The sequence below is a fragment of the Argiope bruennichi genome, chromosome 1 (assembly GCF_947563725.1).
Source record: "Argiope bruennichi chromosome 1, qqArgBrue1.1, whole genome shotgun sequence".
NCBI lineage: Eukaryota > Metazoa > Arthropoda > Arachnida > Araneae > Araneidae > Argiope > Argiope bruennichi.
The window spans coordinates 122530014-122554237 of record NC_079151.1 but is presented as its reverse complement, the minus strand read 5'-3'; the positions used below and the strand labels follow the sequence as shown (position 1 = coordinate 122554237).

The following is a 24224-nucleotide window of genomic DNA, read 5'->3' as shown; positions in this document are numbered from 1 at the left end:
ATTTAATTTTGAATATCAATAAGTGATATCTGTAGAAAAAAAAATCAGTCGAAATAAAAGTTTTGCAATAACACAGTGTTCTTTCTATAGCCCTAAGATGCATGGAAACATTTATTGTACCGTTGAAGGGTTAAGAAGTGCTATATATCTTTTTGTATATTTTTGCAACTATAGAAGCTTTGAATTATTATTATTATTTATTTTATAATAGGTCAAAATATATATTAATAGAGAGAGATTTTAAATTTTGTTTTACAAAATTAAAGATTTAATTTTATATATAGTGCTATGTTTGGGATAATTGAATTATTATTATTTACTTTATAACAAAGCAATATTTTAATTTTATTTAATACTGAGAGATTTTAAATTTTGTTTTATGAAATTGAAGATTTCATATTACAATATAGTGTTATGTTTGCAATAATTAATTTCTGGCATGTAGTTAGTACATAGGTGCTTATTTTTAGGGATGCATACTTTGTAAAAATAATAAATATTGTTAGAAAGTGAAAGATTGCTAATGTTTTATTTGTTATTTTTTGTTTTTTTGTAATTGTTTTGTAATTTTTATTTGTTTACTTTTAGCCCCTGAACCATTTACACCTATGTTACCTCCTGTTGGTTTGAAAGCTATTGTTCTCTCATCATCTACCGTTGTGCTCTATTGGACAGATTCAACATTGTCTCGTAACCAAGTTGTCACAGATAGTAGATATTATACAGTTCGATACACCACTTATGCTTATTCTGGTGCCCCCAAATTCAAGTACTTTAATTCCACAGATTTGAATTGTATGATAGATGATCTGAAACCAAATACTCAATATGAGTTTTCAGTGAAAGTTGTGAAAGGACGTAAAGAAAGTACATGGAGTATGAGTGTTTTGAACACAACTCAAGAAGCAGGTATGATTTATTATATATGCTTTTAATACTATACATGTTTTGTATTATTTTTTAAAAACCCAAAAAATCAATTTTAAATGTAATTAAACTTTAATTGAAACTTATTGTATAAAATTACTTAAAGGTTTTATATGTATTCTATTATTACCAGCTTCTGTATATCAAATATTTATGCATTCTGAAAAGAAACTAGTTTTAAATAGCAGACAAAATTATTGGTTTTATGCAAAATCAATGATGCAACTGACTTTGGATTAAGAATAATAAAAGAAGTCTCAATACATTTACCCAATGTTTTTGTAGCATATGTAAATAGTTAATTTTATAAAAGAAAATAACAATTTCATTATCTTACTTATTTTAGAAAAAAATAATTAAGTAATATTTAATTTGCTTCACTATTATTTTAAAATGAATAGTGTCATTAAAAATCCACAAAAATAGTTTATTTTTAATGGTCCTTATATAAATAGCTATTTTTTGTCCAGGTGCTTGTGTTTCTTTGTGAGGGTTGGGATTTCACTTCATTACAGAACCTTGCCATATCTGCCTGCAATTTTCTTTGAAATGTCTGTTTTTTAATCTTTGAAAGAATTATCAATGAAGCCTGGAAAAGGCTGTATCTAAGTTTACGGAAATTTTGTTAATAAGGGGAAGATATGTTTCTTTCATTTATTTCTTTGACTTTTATTTCATTTCCTTTTCATGTTTAGATATGGAGAAAGTTGTTTTTTTAGTGATAATTTTATGTATTCTTGAAAAACTACGTGAGTTCACTTTCAACAGTAACTTCAACAAGCCATGGAGTGTTTTTCTACATTGGTTATTTTTTTGTAAAGCATTTTTTTAATTATATTTCAACATCATTTAATAAATTATCATTATTAATTTATTTGAATATTTGTACTGTAAGAAATTTTTACCATTAAAAAGTTTTAGAGCTGTTAAATAATGTATGGGGAAAGTGCATGTTAAATTAATTCATTATAAGCTTTCAGAAGTGCATACACTAATTGGTTCTAAGCTTCTAAAAAAAAAAAGAAGAAGCAGAAATTGTGTCCCAAATTTACTTGTAGGTTATTACTGGTTACCTATACTCAAGATATCAGGAATAAATTAATGTTAATGAAATTCAGTTTTTACTTTCTGATATACGAAATATCTGAAGAGAAAGAATTGTAATGACCAAAAAATTCGAGCTTGACATTTCATCCTTTCTCTGCAATTCAGATTTAAAAAAAAAAAAAAAAAAAAAAAATGGAATCATATCTATTTATAAGCATGGTAATTAAAAAACTGTGATTTCACAAGTTAGACAGATGAAATTTGGTGTATATTATTTTAACACCAAATTTGCAGATTTCTATGAAGTTTTGATTAAAATCCATATACAGGAAGTTTGTGTGTGTGTCAGTCTGTCCAAGTGCATATGAATACGATAACTTTAAAACATCAAGAGCTATATCATTAAAATTTGGCACACGATTTTTTAACATTTAAAGTAGTATCATCAATATCAACCTTTAAACCAGATCGGTGAACAAATTACTATCTGTCAGTCTTATGTATATAAAAATGAAAACTCAGTTTGCAACAAAAAAATTAGATAAATGGAATTTGATAAATCATCTTGTTATTAAAATTGTAGATTTGTATCATTTTGGCTCTCAAAAAACTTCCAAAATGCTATTTGGCTTTCTTTACTATACTGTGAAGCACAAAATGCTTATGTGCAGACTTGGAAAATAAAAAATTTAAATACTCGGGGCTTTCACGCTCTTTCTTAATGTACCTAATTTTTATGCGGAAGGGAGGGGTGATGACGTTTTTATTGTTGTGTATGCAAGAAAGTTTTAGAGAAATTACTGACGAGTTGCAGAATATATTAAACCATGTCTTAAAATATTTCAGAATGATCAGTTGTGCCTTTTTATACATCTGATATATTTAAGTCACTAAAATAATGATTATATATTTAAAAGTTTTGTGAGAACAATTTCCTAGATGAAATTATTTCTTCACTAAATAGCTAATTCCACTTTATTTTTTCTAATAATGCATCATGTTCTGCAATTGATAAATTGAGTGCAGCTGTAAGAGGGAACTAATTATTGAAAGCTTTCTTTTCCAGAATAGAAATTTCGAAGAAAGTTGTATGCTATTCAAGCATGAACAGCACTTACTTGTTATAAAAATGTTGGAATACATATTGAATAGATTTTCAGTAAATTATACATCGATAAAAATTGTTTTAGAAAGGAAAATTAATATCTATCAAAAAAGAAAGGGAAAAAAAAAAGAATATTTTGTGTTGCTCTTTCATTAAAAAAAATGGTGTGATGCTGTTCTCATTAAATTTATTTTTTGTAGTATATCCATGATTGCCAAATCATATTTATTTGGTTTTAAAAATTTTTATGTCGGAAAATAAAATTGGGTGATTGCTTTTATTATTATTTTTTTAAATCATTTATTTAAAAACAATAAATTTACAAAACTGGAGAGTTTAGTAATTTTTGTTTGCTATCATAATCTTATGTGTTGGAAAACAAACCATTTGCGTGAAAATCGAACAAATTGGAAAAGCTAGAAAGAGGAAAATAACTTTTAGAAAGAAAGAAATTTTTATGTACATATTTAATAAAATTAGCATATTTTTTATATCCAAACTTTGTTTAGTTATGTTCATAGGCATTTTTTCTTTTAAGGAAGGGAAATGTCCATGAAGTAGCACCATAATAATCTTTCTTAATAATGATATCTGTATTGTAATGAAATGATTTGAAATATGCAATAAAAGTGCTTTATTAAAATTTTTCAAACAAAACTTGTATTGAAAACATTTTAATTAATTTAGTTTCAATAATGGCAGAAAATATTTAGCAATTATTGATGGTGTTTTATATTTAAAATTGGATAATTATTTGGTTATTATCTAACTTAGTACATTTCATTCTACAATCAAAAATTTTATTTTTTATGTTGATAATTTTTTTTTCTTAAGGTGCTTAAAAAGTCCTGATAAAATATTTATTTTTTAGATAAAATTTGACTAGATAGTTTGACTAGTCTAGTTAAGATGGTTTTGTCAGTTGAAAATAATTAAGATTAATGCCAGTGTAGTCATAAGTTTTCATTTAACATTGAAATATTGCAAATTATTTTGTCTAAACATTTTGTATAATTGTCTAACAGCCCTTTTTAAGCTTTCAATAACTGATAGGGTACTTATAACTTATGCTTTAAAAATTAATTATTATTGTTCTTTTCCTATAATTAAAAAAAAATCTTTGGCTTTGCTTTTATTCATTAGAATATCTTTTTTTATTGATTTAATGAGTTATCATGAAGTGAAAAACTTTAGAGTAGTAATTTTATGTCAAATTTTATATGAATGCAGCTCCTTCTTCACCACCAAGAGATCTTACTGTAGTTCCTTCTGAAGATGATAATACTCAAATCAATTTGCATTGGCAACCTCCTAAGCAGCCCAATGGACATATTACAGGTAAAAAAGTGTTTGAATTGCATTACAAATTCTGTTACAACTGATTTATTATAATAATCAGACAATCTTTGGTTCTTTAATTTTTGTATGGGGTACTGTACCAAAAAACGCATCTAATAATAATATGCACACTTTTTTTCCGTGTGTGTGTGCATGCATGCACATCTGTTACTCTACTATTGTGTAAAGGGGACTTTTTCAAATTACTTCTATTATCAGTATCTGATTGCGGTGATGCATTTCCAAATGGACTGACTAGGCAGCTACTTAGGGTTGCAATGTTGAGAGGGGTCCACAGAGGGGTCGATTGAAAATCTTCATTTTCCTAGTTGCTAAATAAATTATTGTAAAGATACAAATTCTATGACTTATAAAATATTTAAATAATATTAATACGTTATCAAATATAATTGCCAGGTTCTTGTTTGTTTCTTTGCATTCATTTGTTATAAGAGTGCTGATAATTTGCTATTGAAAAGTATTTTCAAAAATAAATACTAGACAATCTGCAGTCTGAATAGACAAATTAAAATAATTATATTTTCAAAAATTTAATAAAATAAAAAGCTGAATCTAAAATAAAACATTATTATGTTAAAAATATACTAAAATATGAAAATTGATCATTTGATTATTAGAGTGGGCTTATGGCATACACTGCCTAGGGCCACAAATTGCATTAATCTGTCACTACCTGGTTGAGTTACCTTTTCCCGGATGAAAACATCTTTAGTCCCCAAGAAAATTTGCAATTTTCTGTTTGCAAATAAGACATATTTTCTCACTATTATAATTTTAAAATATTGATAATTGAAATTATTAAAATATTGTATATTTTTTTAATAAAAATCTGTAATTTTCTGTTATTGGTACTATCTTTCTTCCTCTTATACTGTATTGTAGTCGAAAACTATAGTCGTCTTTGGAAAAAGATTGGAGTTGTGAGGAATCATTAAAGATTGCATTTTTCTGCGATTATAATATTTGTAACTTTCATTCTTTCATATTTTTAAAATATATCAATAACATTCTGTAATTCACAGTGTTTAAATCCGAAATAATTATAATCATACGACCACTTCATAACATTCCTAATTAGAAAAATTTTGAGAAAGACTAGGGCTTATCCATAGGGGGTATATTGTGTCAAAATAGACATATTAGTTTAATGGCACTAAATTTGGAAGACAACCTAATCTAGAAATTCCCACTTAAATAATTATGTGTATTAGAAGAAACCCACAATTTAAAAATGTGCATAGAAGATGCATTACTTCCTATTCATGTCTACAATTTTTGATTTATTGTTATCAAATTTTATGTAATATTTGCTTAATTTTCCAATTCAGAGTGCAACTGATTAACAAATTTGGAAAAGCTTCTTTTATTAGTGATTTCTCATTAAAGAACATTCGTGGCTGATTTTGACATCGATAATTAATTCACAAGCTTCCATGTTCATTATATTTTGTTCTTAATTCGGACTTCAAGATTTAAAATTTTTAACAGTGTCCCAAAATGAAAATTTTAATTCAATACTATTAGATTTCATATTTTCTTTTCTAACTTTGAATAGTTTTGAAAGGTCTTCAAACTCTATTTATATCTTATCTCGGCTACCAGAGAATATATTGTTCTTAAATTTAAAAAATAAGATTTTTGTGTTTGTAATTATTAAGTTTCATCATTGCTTATAATACTCTAATTTAAACTGCAATTGTGGATTTACTTTTCAAAATTTAAAAAAATAACATGTCCTTATAAAACTTTTTTTATTTGTTTGCAGATCAAAAAAGTTTCATTCTTTAAACCTGAATATGTCAAAATTTGTAACCCCAAGGTATTTGAAATGCATATTGGTAATTTTGATAAGGAAATATATGATATTCTCCAAATTTTAATTTCTTAGTATTCTTTTGACAACTAGTTCATTTTTATTTATTGCAGTAATTATTTGTTCAAAAATTGGTAGAATTAATGAATTTGTATTTCAATTTATAAAGGGGGGGATCTGCCACACGATTGACCTTGAACAATGAGCATTCACAGTGATATTTAATTATCGGTGTTTGTTCATCTTCTTTATAGCATTGCATAGTGAGTAATAAACCTAAATTTTCTGATGTTCTATAAATGTCTAATTTTACTATAATTTTGTATCATTTATTATACTCAAGACTTTATAATCTTTTTCCATTATTGTGCTGCTTTAAAATATGCATGGCATTCCTTCAACATATGTTTTAGGGTATTACATTAATTGAAAAATTTATTTTATTCATTAAATATAATAATTTCTTTATTTTGTAGGTTATGTAATTTTTTACACCACTGATAAAACTCAACGAGATAGAGATTGGGTTGTGGAAGGAGTGGTTGGTGATAAAATGACAACTGTATTGAAAGGCCTTACTGCGGATACTACATATTATTTTAAGATTCAAGCTAGAAATAACAAAGGTTATGGTCCACTTTCATCAGAAATTGCTTTTCATACTGCACCAGGTCTGTAATTTAACAATAAATTTATGTAAACTAGTGTATGGCATTCTTTTCTTTCCTAGGAAAGAAATAATTTTTGTTTTTCAAAATATTTTTAAAAATTTGAAAAAATTTCAATTTTATTTGAGAAATGCTAAATATTTTAATTATCTCTGTCAGAACACTTTTTTAAAATTAATTTTCTACTGTAGCAGGGCAAACACATAAGAAGCTTTAGGATTGATTTTATTTATTGAATTTTTTTCAAATATATATAAGCAATTGCTATGTCTTAATCCAAAAGGAGATTTCTCTACATTGGAAGAATTTTTATAGTTTAAGAAACAAATAAAACTCTTTTCTAGATAAACCTTCAGAACTGCTCTGGCAGTGTAAAAATATTAACTATGAAACTATTATTTTTTTAACATTAACTTTCTTTTTATTACTTAAAATTATTATGAATATTTTGTATTTTGGAATAAAAATTATAGTTTTTAAATTGTTGGTTGAAAATTAAATATTGTATAACTTAATTAAGTGTGATAATATTGAGATTAGGGATTAAATATAAAGAAGTTATGCATTTTATTATTATTTTTGATTAGATTTTAAAAAGAATAGTTTCAAAGTTTTTAATCTTTACAAGATATTCAAAATGATTAAATGCTTATCTTTATAGAAATAGGAATTTAATTATTTCACTGTTTTCTCTCCATGAGTTTTGAAAAAATTTTATTCAGGGACATTATTATGTTTATTTAAATTCTTTTTTAAAGTTGTTTTCTATTATTATTATTATTATTATTTTTGTTATTACTTATGTTTAGTTTATGTGCATCCTTATTTTTTTCTCTTATTATGCATGTAGGCATTGCTCTTGCATCTGGTTCTGCATTTTTTGGTAAGATTTTTTTTTAGTTTTTCTTTGACTCTTAATTTTCTATACCCTGAATGAAACTGAATTTTGCATTTTAGTAATTTAATTTTTAATTTCAAATGTTCCATTTTAAGTTTACAAATTTCTTTTTTTTTTACCTTTTGCCATTTTAAATATTTTTTGCAATCATTTATTAGAAAATTCTTTCTGTAAGGAAAATTATTCTTTTAAAAAATCTTTTGTGATGGTTTTTTAGAATTTGAATTTGCTAATAGTTAAATTTTTAGTTTGTAATCTTTCTCCACTCTCATTTATATATGTATCCATCGATTTTTTAGAAACAGAATTATTGGTAATTTTGTTATTTAAAAGGATTTTAATTAATCAGAATATTTATTAATTAGAATTTAGGTAATCTCAGATCTAATACTTTTTTTTAAAAATGAAATTTGAATAATAATAATTTTGAGTACTGAAATAATTGTAAAAGAACTGCAACTTGGCAGAACATTGTAACATGGTCTGGAAAGTATTGTGTATCTCAGTGAAGTGAAACAAGAACTTGAAATATGCATTAAAATATAACTGTTATTTTGTCGTTTATTGAAATGCATAAATGGAGCAGAGGTTTATCATGAAGTTTGGCTGCAAATTGGCCAAAGGTGCAGCAGAAACCCATGTAATGTTGAAGCAATCATTATTCTTTTTATACATTTTTGAAAGATTTAAGTGTTTTCAGGGGAGGTGAAGAGACTTGAAGATGATTTTAAAAGATTGAGAAAGTTTGTGAATTTGTAAAATTGGATTGCCTATTGACAGTTTGAGTACTTTCTAATGAATTAAACATTGGCAAATAAGTGATTTGGCAGATTTTGACAAACAACCTTGGAAATGCAAGCAATGCTTTATATTCATTTTTCTCTACTTATTGAAGGAACTAGAGAAATTTAGAATGGACTTATGTAAAGAACTCATTGACAGCTTGACATTGACCCATCTTTACTTAATTCGATAGTAGGATAGAACACAAATCTTGGTACTACAAGTCATCAACGTTATCTTCGATAGCGTAGTGCTAGTCAACATGAATACATTCGCTCTTGTAAGACTGTCACAGAATAGTTTTACACAGAAGTTCTGGCTTGGTTTCAGTAAAGAATTCTCAGAATTAAAGCCTTTTTGAAAGAATAGCCTTTATTTTTTCTGACATGGACTGTGCTTGTCTTCGCATTACTTTGCCTATAAAATAATTTTTGGTGGACAGATCTCCCCCCCCCCCCCCCCTAAAAAACCCGGGAAAATCTGCTGAATGGAATTGATGAATTGTTGAGGATGTCAATGTTAAAAATGAAGAGCATTTTAAATTATGACTTTAAAAGTTATTTCAAAAATTTATACAGCCAAGCACAAAAATGTATTACAGTAAATAAAAGTTGCTTCAAAACATATTAAATAATTGTATAATTCACATAAAATTTTTCTGAAACAGTGGATCAGTACTGGAGATTAACAACTACACTTGATATGTTACTTGTTGTTTGCAGTGTAGATAATTGAATGTTTATTATACTGTTGAAAAATATTTATTGCTCATGAGATTGGATAAACTCAGTTTGAATGTTTGTTTTTGATTAATGAATTACCTGTTAAATTGGGATACAATATTTAACCTTTTCTGGTACAAGAGAGAAAAACCCTTGATTCCAATAGAATCTTTCCTATTGAATTCAAATAAGTAAATGATGTAATCTCTTACATTTCTCTTTTCTTTAAATATGCTTAAAAATTAAAGTGAAACATCTTACTTGCAATGACTTTATGCAAATTACTTTAAAAGTTTGAGATGTTTATTTCTTTAGGATTTTGACATCTGGAACATAGGAACTAGCATTCCTTCTCTCTATTGTCCCCTGTACCTCTGTTCCATGATCAAAACAGTTTTGAGAACTTGTTCTTTCTTAGCAGAACCAACACTTTTAGGGAAGAAATCACTTTGAGAATTCATGAAATGTATTTTGAGAGCATGTTATAACACATATTTTGAATGAAATGTGAAATATATCTTCAATCTTATGGTACATTGAGGTTTTATGGTGTTAAAAAATTTAATTACAATCCGCAATACTCTTGTATTTTTAAATTTTCTTTTAATAGATTTTATCTATAAACTTAGGTTTGCTTAGGTGGGGAAATTTTACCTTCTGATAATGATTCAAGTCATAATTTTTATCCACTGCTCTAATAAAGTTTTTGAAAATTCTTAATTTTATATGAAAAGGAAGTAATGTAATGAAACATACGCAAATTTTAATCACTCTGGGCATAAATGATTCATGACTATTGGCCATTCCTTTTTGATATGGTGAATGTATTATTATTTTATTTTTGAATATCATTTTGATAATTGATCAATTTGATTGATCTTGTGATTCATGCCACACTGTTGGAACGTCAAAGCTTTTAGGTCTACAAGAATCCATTGTCCAATCCATCAGATTTCAAACATAACAAAAACAGCTGATATGAAAGACTTCTCTTGTTGTGGTCACCAATTTTACACCCAATTAAATTAAAAGAATTTTTTTTACCTGAAAGTCATCATTTGTCGTTCATTTTTAAATGAAATGTTTTCTCATATAGAATTATGGTTATCTTGATGATTTTCAAACTTTTTGTTACATATTTAACCGCTGTCTAATATAATTTACTTGCATTCTGTATATAAAATAGTAAATAAACAAAATCAAACTTAGAAAATGCACAAATAATTGTTTAATTATCTGATATAGAAAATCCTGTGGTAAACAAACTATTACATTTTTTTTTCTTTAGATAATAAAGGATTTGCCAGCAATATGCTTTATATCATCATAAGCTGTATTGCTGGAATTACTTTGCTGACTCTTATAGTTGTCACTATAGTTCTTTGCAGACGTCGTACTGGTTATTTAGCGGCTGATGGATGCAAGAGGTATGCATGTTTTTTCAAGATATTAAGACCCCCCCCCCTTTTTAATTTTTTTTAAGTTATCAAATTTTTACATGAGAAATAGTACATTGTTTATTGCAATTTCATTGCATGCCAGAAACATACTTAAATTACAAAAAAGTCAATCCCACACACCTCTATTATCTTTTATTAGTTAATGTCAAATTCATAATAATTTTCATTATTGGTATTGTGATTGTTTTCATTTGAAGAAAAGTCTTTCAGCACATCCAGAATGAAGATTTCCCAAAAAATGAATCCAATTAAAGCAAAAATTCTGAGTATATGTTTTATTTGTTATTAACTGAAAGGATTTAAAACACTAATTTATGATTGAACCAAGAATACAAATTGGACCCTTGTATTCAGCTTAAAAATAATTTTATTATTATCTTAATAGTGATATATGAAATGGTATTTCTTTCCTACTTTTCTGCCTTAATTCTGAATAGATTAATAGATTATTGTGGAAGTGTATTAACATGTAGAACAAAATAGGGTTATGGTTTTGAAAATAATACTGATTGAATATGTATCTTAATTTGTTATTTAAAAGTATTTCATATATCATTTTAAAAGTCTCCATTGAAAAAGTCTGTATATTAAATATGTTTAAAATACCCTAGTTGGCATCCTTTCATATTATCAAATAAAATTATTTCAATCAAATTTAATTTTAATATATAATATTTTTCTCTGCTAGCAACAAAATATTTTGTTGGTGGAATTATAAAAACCACTTTATGCACATGAGATTTAGTTGAAATTACTATCGTTACAAACTGTTTGATCATTAAATGTAAATATTATCATAAGATATATCTTTTTAAATAAAATATTTATTCAACAAACTTATATTAATACTTATATATACTAGTTCTCTGGCAAATTGATTTTTATTATTATCAATTAGATGTTTTTATTCATTTTTAATAACAAATTATTTTGCATAAAAGTTTTATCTTTAAATATATAGAATTTTAGTTTTTTAAATGCTATTTTTTATTGATTTCCTTTAAATTAGTAAGCTGTTTTACTTTAATATAATAGTTAATTCTTATTTCTGATTCATTCATGTATAGAGTTTTTTGTATCATACTCCTTTCATAATTGTTTATTGAATTATTTTTTTATTTGCTACTTTTTTGTATTTTGAAGTAAATAGTTTCTTTTATAGCAATATTCATACTTTAGTTGGAAAATAAAAGGGGTGTTGTTCTGTTTTTAGTTATAAATCCTCGAAAGGAAACTTAGCAAAGAATAAAAATGCTACAAAAGATCTTGTTCCTCCTGACTTATGGATTCATCATGACCAAATGGAATTAAAGTCTCTGGATAAAAGCAATAATTCTCATTTGAGTTCTAGTTCCATTCAGAGGAATTCTCAGGAATTAGGGCATGAGCCTCTTTTAAGTACTTTAGAAAAAAAGAAAAGTGCCTATTTAGGTATGAATTCCTCTTCTTTTATTCTTGTTAGATATAAAAATTGCAGAAAATGTGTATGGTTGAAAGTTGTGTTTTTTGTAAACTAGCTAAAACTGTTGTGGGTTTCTGGTGATTGAAACATAAATGTCAAGGCTGAATGAATTAACTAAATAAATGGATTGAGGTTTCATTAAATTTTTTTCTATAATTAACACTTTAGAGATGTATATAAGTTACTTGTAAAAATTTTTTTTAAATTGTTAAAATATCCAATATTTCAAGGATTTAAAAAAAAAAAAAATACAAATTAACAAATTTTGTCTGTAATTATATTTCTGGACTTTTGACTTAAATATGTTTTCTTTGTAATTTATATTATAATTTGAAACTTAAGTAGTTCTACAAATAAGAAGTTTATCATAAGTTGCAAGCTTAAGTATATGTACCTACTTGGTGACATTCAAAAATATCTAAAATTAAATTTGGGGGGGGGTTAATATCAGATGGCTTTGTGACATTGCTGTGGTTGTGAATGTTGCAGCATTTTTTTTTTTTTTTTGGCGATGATATTTAAGAAAAATAAGTAAATGAAAAGTTTTGAAGCAAAACTAGTTATAAATATGCTTTAAACATATGGGGCTCCTTAAATATTTGATTGAATCGACAGTTTCTTTTAGGAACATACTGAAGGAATAACTTTTTATTGTATGAATTTATTTACTCAACACTTCTTTATAATAGTTTATTTCTTATTACTTTCATTTAGTTTTGAAGAAATAAATTCTTTATTCAAATAAATATATGTTGCAATGGATTTACATAGGAAAAAAACTTTTATTCTTCTATTCAAAATGCTTTAGATACAATTCAACATAAAACATGTTTAGAAAACATGAATTTATGTTACATTAATAATTGATTAGTAATTACTTTTGATTTCTCATTTTTTGATTTTGTTTACGTTAATAAAATTGATTTTTAAATTTTGTTTCTTATCAAATTTTATTCCAAATTTTTGTTTATTTTTTATTTATTTTTGTTGATATTTTATATTTTTATTATTTGAAAAAAAATATTTTTACTTTTTATTGAGACATTTTTTGTTTGATTTAACTTTATATCAACACAATAACAGATTCTATAAATGATGATCTTCTTCCTAATACTGATAAATGCATTGTCAAGTGCCGACCAATTCGAGCAACACCTATAAAAATTTCACTTGACCTTCAGAAACCTAAAGATAGTAAGTATGCAGATATATGAAATTTTTCGAATTAACTCTGTCCTTGTGAAATATAATTATGCATCTAATATATTTTCAATATTGAAGTTGTCTTTCCTCTTTACCAAGTTTTTCAAAATATAGCTGTAAGAAATGTTTCTCCGTGTATTTACCTATAACTTAACTTTGATTACAAAAATATTTTCTTCTCAAAAGAACTTGTAGTAATAAAATTAAAAAAAGAACACTGAAGAAGTATAATTTTTAATAAATCAGAATATGAGTAAAATATTTTATTAATTAAGATATGATATTTAAAAAGATATCTTTAGATATAATAAATATATTTACAAAGCCCTTGAAACTTATAACCTTTTTTTTTTTCTTTGTTATATACAACTTTATTTAAGCTAAAATAAAATAGCATGTTCAAGATTAGATGCATTTATTAATTTTTGAACCAATTTAGCTATTAATTGCCATGTGAGATTTTCTCTCTCTCCGCCCCCACTTTTACATATTTGCTTTCCAAATTTTTATCCATCATTTCAAATTAATCCATTAAGTTCTCTACTTATGTAATGATATTGTGAGCTTAAGAATGTAGTGGATTTAGATTATCATCTATGAGCTAAAGAAGGGTAAATGATAGGAAATTTAATCCAAATCATTTTTAAGTAGAATTTGTTTTATGAATTGAAAATTTTCAATGGAATGTTTGAAATTAATATGTAAAAAAGTATTTTTAATATAAACTGCATCAAAAATTTTATTAGTTCATTTTGTAATTATTGTATATTTTTATTCTTATAGCTACTGTTGTCACTTCACCAAGTTCTGGAATGGGTCCTCATCCTTATGATATAGGAACTAATAGTTTAGGGCGCCCTCTATATCCTCGAACACAATATAATATACATCGAAATCCTGCTATCCATGATAGTCATCAAAGTGGTATGCAATTGCTTTGAGATATATGTATATAGAGAGAGCTGATTTAAGATACATTACTTTTCACATATTTAAAAAATTGGTTGATTTTATTTTTGACAAAGTTATTTTGCTTTTTTTTTCTGCTTATTTTAAATATGGATTTGCAGTTACCATACATATTTATTGTAACTATAATAATTAGAGTATTTAAAAATTCTACTTCAATATTTTAACCTTAATTTCAGACTAATATAAATTGAGCATGGGTCATACTTAATAAATTACCATTTGCAGTTAAAATTTTGCATGCAAAAATTTTTGTATAAAATTTTTTATACAGTATGATATAATTGTTTATTATTCTTAATTACAGCATTTTTGCAACTATCTGCTGGTATGCGTTTTTCTTTAAAAATAATGAACAATTACTTAACACTCCATGAAAAATTTTATATGAGTATAAAATTTATAATTTCTTTTTCTTTTGAATTTTACAGCTTGCTCTTCTTACTTTTGAATGTATTTTAAGCCTAAATTATAATGCTATTTTCAGATATAAAGTACCTCAAAATTAAAAAAGCAACAATAAATGATCTAGATCTGATATTTGACTCCAAATTTAATATCTAAATTATCTAGATTGTTGCATTTCTTTAATTTATTTTAGTTTTCAGTTTTTTATTGTTTTTGGTGTTTTGATTTCATCTTTTTTTAGTCATGTGGAAATTATTTAATTTATTGTTGTTTATTATAAAATGGACTGCTACAATACTTGTAAAAAGTGAATTAAATATTGTAGGTATAATTTGTTTACAGCATTATATTAGATATTGTTATTACATTTTGTATAAACATAATAAGTCACTTTTTTCTTATGCTTTTTCATCCTGTTAAATCACCAAATAATTGCTATTACATTTTGTATAAACATAATAAGTTGCTTTTTTCTTATGCTTTTTCATCCTGTTAAATCACCAATTGCTATTACATTTTGTATAAACATAATAAGTCACTTTTTTCTTATGCTTTTTTATCCTGTTAAATCACCAAATAATTGCTATTACATTTTGTATAAACATAATAAGTCACTTTTTTCTTATGCTTTTTCATCCTGTTAAATCACCAAATAATTGCTATTACATTTTGTATAAACATAATAAGTTGCTTTTTTCTTATGCTTTTTCATCCTGTTAAATCACCAAATAATTGTTATTACATTTTGTATAAACATAATAAGTCACTTTTTTCTTATGCTTTTTCATCCTGTTAAATCACCAAATAATTGCTATTACATTTTGTATAAACATAATAAGTCACTTTTTTCTTATGCTTTTTCATCCTGTTAAATCACCAAATAATTGCTATTACATTTTGTATAAACATAATAAGTTGCTTTTTTCTTATGCTTTTTCATCCTGTTAAATCACCAAATAATTGCTATTACATTTTGTATAAACATAATAAGTCACTTTTTTCTTATGCTTTTTCATCCTGTTAAATCACCAAATAATTGCTATTACATTTTGTATAAACATAATAAGTCACTTTTTTCTTATGCTTTTTTATCCTGTTAAATCACCAAATAATTGCTATTACATTTTGTATAAACATAATAAGTTGCTTTTTTCTTATGCTTTTTCATCCTGTTAAATCACCAAATAATTGCTATTACATTTTGTATAAACATAATAAGTTGCTTTTTTCTTATGCTTTTTCATCCTGTTAAATCACCAAATAATTGTTATTACATTTTGTATAAACATAATAAGTCACTTTTTTCTTATGCTTTTTCATCCTGTTAAATCACCAAATAATTGCTATTACATTTTGTATAAACATAATAAGTTGCTTTTTTCTTATGCTTTTTCATCCTGTTAAATCACCAAATAATTGTTATTACATTTTGTATAAACATAATAAGTCGCTTTTTTCTTATGCTTTTTCATCCTGTTAAATCACCAAATAATTGCTGTTACATTTTGTATAAACATAATAAGTCGCTTTTTTCTTATGCTTTTTCATCCTGTTAAATCACCAAATAATTGCTATTACATTTTGTATAAACATAATAAGTTGCTTTTTTCTTATGCTTTTTCATTCCATTAAATCACCAGGTATCAAATAATTCTTTTGAACATGATTATTTTCAGATATCCCATGGAATTCAATATTTTTTTAGTTAATTTCATATGATAATTTTCACAATATTTTTGAAAATTATCTTCCAAAATCTTAATACTTTTTAAGCCTAAAGCAAATTAAATATATAAACTGATTTATGATTGGCTCCCTTTAAGGCCCTTTTTTAATTAAAATTCTTTATGGGTAATTTAGTTTTTTTTAAAAAACCAGTTTGAGAACTCAGACTATAATTGTAATTTTGATTTTTAAAATTCTCTTTTAATGATAAGAATTCAAAAAATATTTATTACAAATTTGGACAAATTTATTTAAAAAAAAAAAGAAATGATGATGCTTGTATTTTAATATAGTATAGTGTTTGTGCAAAATTAAATAAGTATTCCATAGTATTCCAGTGTTTTATAGCATGGGTCCTTTTTTGAGTATTTTTTATTCATTAAGTTTTTCAGGAGTTTTTCTTTATTCATTAAGCTTTCTGCTAATAATATTGGAAAAGGAAGGGTAGAAATTTGACCCAAATAAGATTTCCCCCTTCTTGAGGCTGCAATGACCTGGTGGTAAGGTCTTGTCTTCGAAATCGGAGGGTGTCAGGTTTGAGACCCGATTCCACCAAAGAACCATTGTGTAAGTGGGTCTAGTGCATGTTAAATCTGACGGAGCCAAATGTCCTCCTTTTGTGACATGGAAGTTGGGGGGGGGGACATCAGCTCTAGTGTCATCCTTGTCATCTGACCACTGTTCAAAATTACGAAGCCCATTCCAAATAAGCCCTAGTGTTGCTTTAAAATGGAACAGTTATATAACTAAATTCAACCCTCTTTTGGATTTACTTAAATAGTTACTGAGAAATTCTGATAAAATCAATGTTATTAAGTATTATCGAAAATGTCATTTTTTCTTAAGTATTGATTAAAATTTCATTTTTAGTTATTCTTGGTGAACCTCCTCCACCTCCCACAACAGCTACAATAATGCCTCGCTGTCCAGGTTCCTCATATGACATTTCTGTGAATCCACCTCCTCCTCCCACTGATGCACCCACTACTGCATGCATGGAGAATCGGTCTGTAACATTCATTCCTACTGTTCATGAAAATCAGGAATCTGGGAATACAGGAACTCTTAGCAAAAAAACACTATCCCAACATCCAATGCGCAGCTTCTCGATTCCTTCAAGCTCTTCTCAAAGTGTTCCAGCTACTCCTTTGTCAAAGCATAATGGTATGCATTTTGTTTTGTAAAATTTTAGTCGTATTGTTTGAATATATAGTCTTTTTTTCCCCCAAGTCAACTATATGAATTGATAAGCATTAATGTAGATATTATAATGATATTTTATTAAACTAGCCTTAATTTTGTGAATATGAAAACATCTTAGCAAATGATGAATGTTTTCAACATCCTTGTCTAAGCAATATTGAAATCAATAATCCATAATTAAAATGCTTGAACAAAAGATTAATTGTATCATTCTTATTCTGTAGTATATAAATCTTTTAAAAGGGTCATTTTTTTCTGGTATTTGTACATTAAAATGATTTTGAAATTAAAATAGATCAGAAAATAAATTTATTTAGTTCATTAGATAGCAATTAACTGGATCTCTTTATTTGCTGAACTTATCTATAATTCACTAATAAGTCAAGATGCTATTATGGTTTGAGATAAGAAATTGAAACTTCCAATTTTATGGTTCATTGAGAACATTTGTTGAAAATTTTTACTATTTCTTTTTAGTGTTGAGCATTTGTCACATTATTATTTCAAAATAATAATAAATGATTTAATTTTAAAAATCACACTAAGCAAAGTATCTAACAATCTTTTTTGTGATTTTTAAAATTATTAAGAGACAGATTTCTAATTGGAGGGATTTAAATTGTTTATCCTATTAATTAAAAATAATTGAATTTAGCAATAATTATCCTTAGCATGGATTCAGAAAAGATTAAATTTATGTAGTTTATGTAATTCTGGTAACTATTATAACATTATTGTTATGTTTGATTGGAAAATTACAAATTCTGAAAATAAATTATAAAGAGACAGCGTAATGCCATTAGATATTGTAAATAATTCAGAACAACCACTAGTAGTATTTAGATTTTTAATACAAATATTGGTTATTTCCAAAATTTGCTGTGAAGTCATGCAAAATCTGTTACTTTTCTTTAAAATTTCATATTCATTTCATATTATTCTCATTGCTATTAAAACTTTTAATAAAAGTAGAGGCTCAGCTTTTTGTAAGACATCCAACGTAAGGCACTTTCCTAGTTTTTTAAGGAACTTCCCTAGTTTATAATTGTCAATACAAATAATTTACTGCCTCTTAAAATAAATTTTCACCACTTTGGAATGTTATTACATACAAGATGCCTGCAATTTATGATCTCATAGTAACTGTCTAAAGTTGTAGCCATTAATCAGAAGAGAATTAAACTTTGTGGATGACTTAATAATTTTATAAGAATAGAGTTCAGGAAATAATAAGTAAATTCTAAACAGTCTTACAGTAAATTCTTTGTCTTACAGTTCTCTTCATTGTGTACATGAACCTTTCTAATGGAAACCAGTTCTATGACATCATAGCACTATTATAAATATGTGGTTCTGTCTTATAAATTTTGTGGCAATGGAAGTTTTTTATTGTCTTATAAACTACATACATATTAAATAGAATCCTTTTTCTTTAGCTTTCAACATTGAAAGAAAATCATGTGGTAAAATATTTGATTTAAAATGAAAATAATTTGAATTTCTGATCAATAATGTTATATAGTTGGAAATTGGGGCCAAAGTTAAAATTAACATAATTGAAAACAGTTTTTAAAATTTTGAGATGGTGTGAAACCCAATTTTATGCAATAATATTTTCAGTAGTTATCATAGAAGAATGCCGAAACTCCTCTTAATTATTCATTAATTAAAATTTCTTAAAAATCGATCAGTTGCATGTTTAAGATATATATATATATATTGCAGTTATAGTCAAATGGTCTGGTTTGTAGAGTATCTATGCATACACAGAAGCACTGATACATGCACATTCATCTTTTATTAATAAAGAGATTGATGATGCATTCGTTATCATGAAACTATAAATATTTGCAGAGTATTTATTGAGGATAGACATACTGACCTGAAAATTTGGAGGTCTCTTCTCTATTTGAATAACGTCCTCTTTCTGTCTGTGCTGAAATGCTTTTTCCCACTGTTTAGGATAAACTATCAATTCATTTTTCATTAGACCTTTTCAAAATCCATACTTTCTTAGAGCATATGATGGAATTGAAAAATATTTGTAAATTTTATAACATTTACTGGATTATTTTGAACAAAATTTGCACATATACTTTGGTTTTTCATGATAAGTTGAATGTCCTATGGTCTACATATGTGGGACATTTATTATTATTATTTTCTTTGATTTGCCTAGTGCTTTTTATCATTTCTTTGTTAAATCTTCCATGAAGTTGCATACTGTTATAGCTGCAATTAGCTTTCTATTGAAATGATTATGGCAGCAAGTAACTTTGCAAGGGGGCTTAATTAGAGATCTTGTATAATTAAAATGCTATCAAATTAGTATATCATTTATGCTATTCTGTGTTTTCAATTTTAGTGTTGACATTTATGTTATTAAAAGCTATTAAGTTAATGAACAGTTCTCTTGCTTTTCCTTTAAAGTTTTTCTTCCTTTCTCTTTTTTCTTTTGTTGTCTACTATTTTATCACATTTATGTATGTACAAATTTTTTTTTTACATATTTAAGCATTTGTATCACCTCTTAAATAATTTTAATAACCCTTTTTTATAATGACCATTTATTTTAAAGATTTAGTTAAGTAGAATTAGTACAATTTATAAAGAATTAATGTTAATAAGTTATTTTTTAACTTATGCTAACAAGTGTCATGCTTGTAGGACAGTGAATTAAATTACACATGAATGATATTCAAAACAAAAATTGCCTTTAGCTTATTTAGATAATACTTTAGTGTAAATAAACTTTAAAATTTTTTTTTTAAAGCTGTGAAATCGCCTACAGTAGTTTCAAGTCCTCATAAAAAAGTTGTTCTTCATGTTCCTGGTGAATCAGAAGCAACTACATCAGCAGGAACTGCAAATGTCTCATCTCCATTAGCCAGACATCAAGAACCACTGTCTGCATCATCTGCTATTCAGGTATATAATTCATATACTTATTTCAAAATTTTTGAATAATGTGCCTGTGGCAAATAATCCCATTAATTTCTCTTATATATAATTTGTATGTGTCCGCTTATCTATAATATACGTACATAGGAATATATGGTATGAATTATCATATTTATTCGTGTGCATATTGTTTTTGAATTGTGTTTCTATCTTTAATGAGGTTGTAAGACCTTCTAGCAATCTTGTAGTCTTAGATTTTAGAACAAAGGGCGATGAAGAAGAATGATTTGTGAACAGAAGATTTTCATGAAAAATCTGTATACTTTTAAAGCTTTCTCCATGTTATATCTATCATAATTCATTTATCTTCATGTTTGTCTGATATATATAGATGCCAGTTCAGGAATCACTCTCTTCATCTGACCATAGTAAAAAATTACGAAACCCTTTTCAAAAAGTGCTTTTGTGCAGCTTCTAAATAATGTATTAATCCAACTAAACTTAATTCCTCGTTTATAACCTTCTGGTTTTAATCTAGTACAAATGAAAACAGAAAACAATCTCACGTTTTTCATGGGATGGAATTAATGTTTTCTTTCACTTTTTTACTTTCCGAGAAATCATGCTTCTTTACTGATTTGATCATCTATCTTATTATTATTTCTAAACTTGTTTCAGATTCATGGTTGGCATAGATATTGCCTTTAAACATTTTATGAAGACAGATTAATCATTTCAATTAACATTATGCATAAAGTTGAACTATTATTTCCCAATTTTAAATTTTAGAATTTAAATAGATTGTTTTTAGATTTCTGGATATAAATTTACTCTCATTTTGTGTTTGTTGGTGTAGTCATATTGGCCATTGTATCATTAAAATCTACTTATTAAAATTTTATATTGAATTTAAAAATAATTTTTAGACATGATTTTTGCTTATTATTCCAGTATTTTTTTATCGTGAATATTTACATATTGCTAAAAATATAAGCATCAGATAATAAGAGACAAAATTGTTTTATTGCTATATGTTATAGCTTTTATGTATCATTTTGACTCTTTGACATTGTGAATTTAATGCATTTAGTAATAAATCAGAATTTTTCTACAGTCAGTATTACAGTTATTTAAAATAGAAGAGATGTTTAGAAATGTAGTGTTGCTTTATCCATACTGTAAATTGAAGAGAAAAAAAAATCCTATTCATAATTATTTAAGCATACATTATTAACAATTCTTTTTTTTTTTTGTTCAATTTATTATTATTATATAATCTATATAATGTAAAATTTACATATTAAACTTCTGCAAATAATTTATATTCATAAATTTCATGTTGAGAAAAAAAAAATCCTTTCTTTTATTGTAATTTAGCAGTTTATTCCCCCCTCCTGAAAACAGTATTTTCGTACAATGTGATTAATTAGATTTTTCATAAACAATGAATTTTTAATTTTCCTTTTGGATCTGTAAAGGAAATTTAATTTTTTAAATATTTTTAGAATAAAGAAAAAGAAATTAAATTAATTCTGTATTAAAATCTTCTAATATATTTATATTACTTTAAAATTATTGTTTTGAAATAATTGTATGTGTATGATTGTTAATAACAATATTTAAATTGCAGCCATCTGAAAGTACAGAACATCTGAATCAAGAAATGGCCAATCTAGAAGGTTTGATGAAGGATTTGAATGCTATTACTGCTTCTGAATTTGAGTGCTAAAATGTAAACTGTATGATACCTTTTTCTAAATATTTATGACAGACAACTGTATATTGAACAGTGTCATTCTTGCCTTTTTAATTTCTAGCTATGATGAAAAAGTGTAATTGTTTTTTCACTAAGAAAAGAACAAAATTATGGTGCCTGCTTGTTTGGATGAATGGTTTGCTTTTTATGCATAAAAATGGAAGAAATTGTGTTGCATTTGGAGCTTTAAAGCTGTTTTGACTGTAGTATATGGATGAAATTATTTTTCTTAAGAATATAGTGTTTGGAAGATTTGTAAAATTATTATTAATAGGGATTGTGATTGTGCTTTAGAAGTGATAGTTAGTGGTATTCAAGTTGAAAGGACCAATTTTGTGCTGTATGTTGTGAATAATTTTGCAGGATTGCAATTTATATATGGATAATAAATTAGCTGTTAAGAAATTTCTAAATTGTTTTTTAGAAAGAATGCATGTATAAGATAACTTCATAAATTTTATATTAATTGGAATGAAAAAAGGTATCTTTTTTTACCTTGCAGATGATTTAAAATTATTTTAACTGTCATCATTTTTTTTTAAATTTTAGATTTTCTAAAATTGTTTTAAACTTTTGATGATACTACTTAATTTTCTACCTAATTAATTTTATTGGCAAAATTTACATTTTTGCTTTTAAATCATTAAGGGACCAAATTATATTTAGCTTTTTTCTAATTATACATATTTAATTTTCATACATAAAATAGATTTGAAAATTAATGCTATTGGCTACTTCTATTTTTTTAAAATTATTATTATCATTTTTATTTTCATTCATTTTTTTTATTATTATTATGAGAAATTTATTTATTCTAAAATTTTTGAATGATTTTCTTTTTATTTTTTCTTTTTAACTATAAATGTATTAATTTCTTTTTATCAGAAATTTAATTTTTCTTCAGTAAAGAAAATAGATCCATCATGATTATTAAGAATAGTTTTTGTTAAATTTGAATTTTGATTATTATAGTTTTGTCTACTACTTCCTTAGGAACCCATGAATTAATTGTGCTTTTATTGAAAGAAAATTAATTTTTTCAATGTATAATTTTTTTTTTATTTCATTAATTTTATAGCATTTTCAGAGATATTTGAAGAGTTTATTCACATGTGAATGATGCATTTTAGTTTTATAGTAACTGTAAAATAAAATTTAGTGTAATCTAAATGCTATTATTTTAGATTTTATTGGTTTGCTTTAGAAAGTGGTCTGATATTAAGATCTTGACTCCAGATTTAAATGCTTTGAATTTGAGACTCTATTTCATTGAAACTTTTCTGTGCATTTGGATTTATAAATTTACTTTATTTGCATACAGAGGAAAGAGAGAGAAGATTTCTTAGCAGCTAAGTTGTAAATCACAATTTAGAAGAGAGGTCCAAAATTTATTATTTCAGCATTTTTTTTATGGACTCTTAGATAAACAGGAAACCAATCTACCTAAAATAAAATGCTTCAATTTGTTATCAGATTTCATAATGGCATTGATATGCATATATAAATCAGTGACTTTCAAAACTAAGCAAAGTTCTGCCAGCTATTCAAAGTGCTGTTGCTTAAAATTTACTACCTTCAGTAGGATGCAAGTTCTTCATAAGTCTTTTCTTTTCCTATCATATATTAATAATTTAAGCAACTTGAAAATATGAAAGCAAGGGGAATGCAATTTTAATTTAATATTTTATTTAGTGTAATAATTATAAATTATATAATTTGATGATAAAAAATTTGATTGAAATTATTTTACTGTTCAGGGAATTGAATATAATTATTTTGACTATAACTTTGTTTATGGAGCCAGGACTCCAAATA

At 25.6% G+C, this 24224-nt stretch overlaps 1 protein-coding gene across 5 annotated transcripts in view; it reads left to right on the top strand.

Annotated features, from left to right (window-relative positions):
- The window catches only part of LOC129976401 (neogenin-like), a 60973-nt gene extending 37857 nt beyond the window's left edge, over nt 1-23116 (top strand). For 2 of the 5 annotated variants that reach the window (XM_056089970.1, XM_056089945.1), the window contains exons 16-26: nt 589-909; nt 4310-4417; nt 6728-6922; nt 7770-7802; nt 10611-10749; nt 11996-12213; nt 13328-13438; nt 14231-14371; nt 17420-17713; nt 20526-20680; nt 22284-23115. In XM_056089970.1, coding sequence (XP_055945945.1) covers nt 589-909; nt 4310-4417; nt 6728-6922; nt 7770-7802; nt 10611-10749; nt 11996-12213; nt 13328-13438; nt 14231-14371; nt 17420-17713; nt 20526-20680; nt 22284-22382 — 1814 coding nt within the window. In that variant the 3' untranslated portion in view covers nt 22383-23115. Of the gene's footprint in view, nt 1-588; nt 910-4309; nt 4418-6727; nt 6923-7769; nt 7803-10610; nt 10750-11995; nt 12214-13327; nt 13439-14230; nt 14372-17419; nt 17714-20525; nt 20681-22283 lie in introns of all 5 variants that reach the window. The other 3 variants (XM_056089954.1, XM_056089977.1, XM_056089963.1) reach the window with 3 other exon arrangements.
- Nucleotides 23117-24224: the final 1108 nt, after the last annotated feature.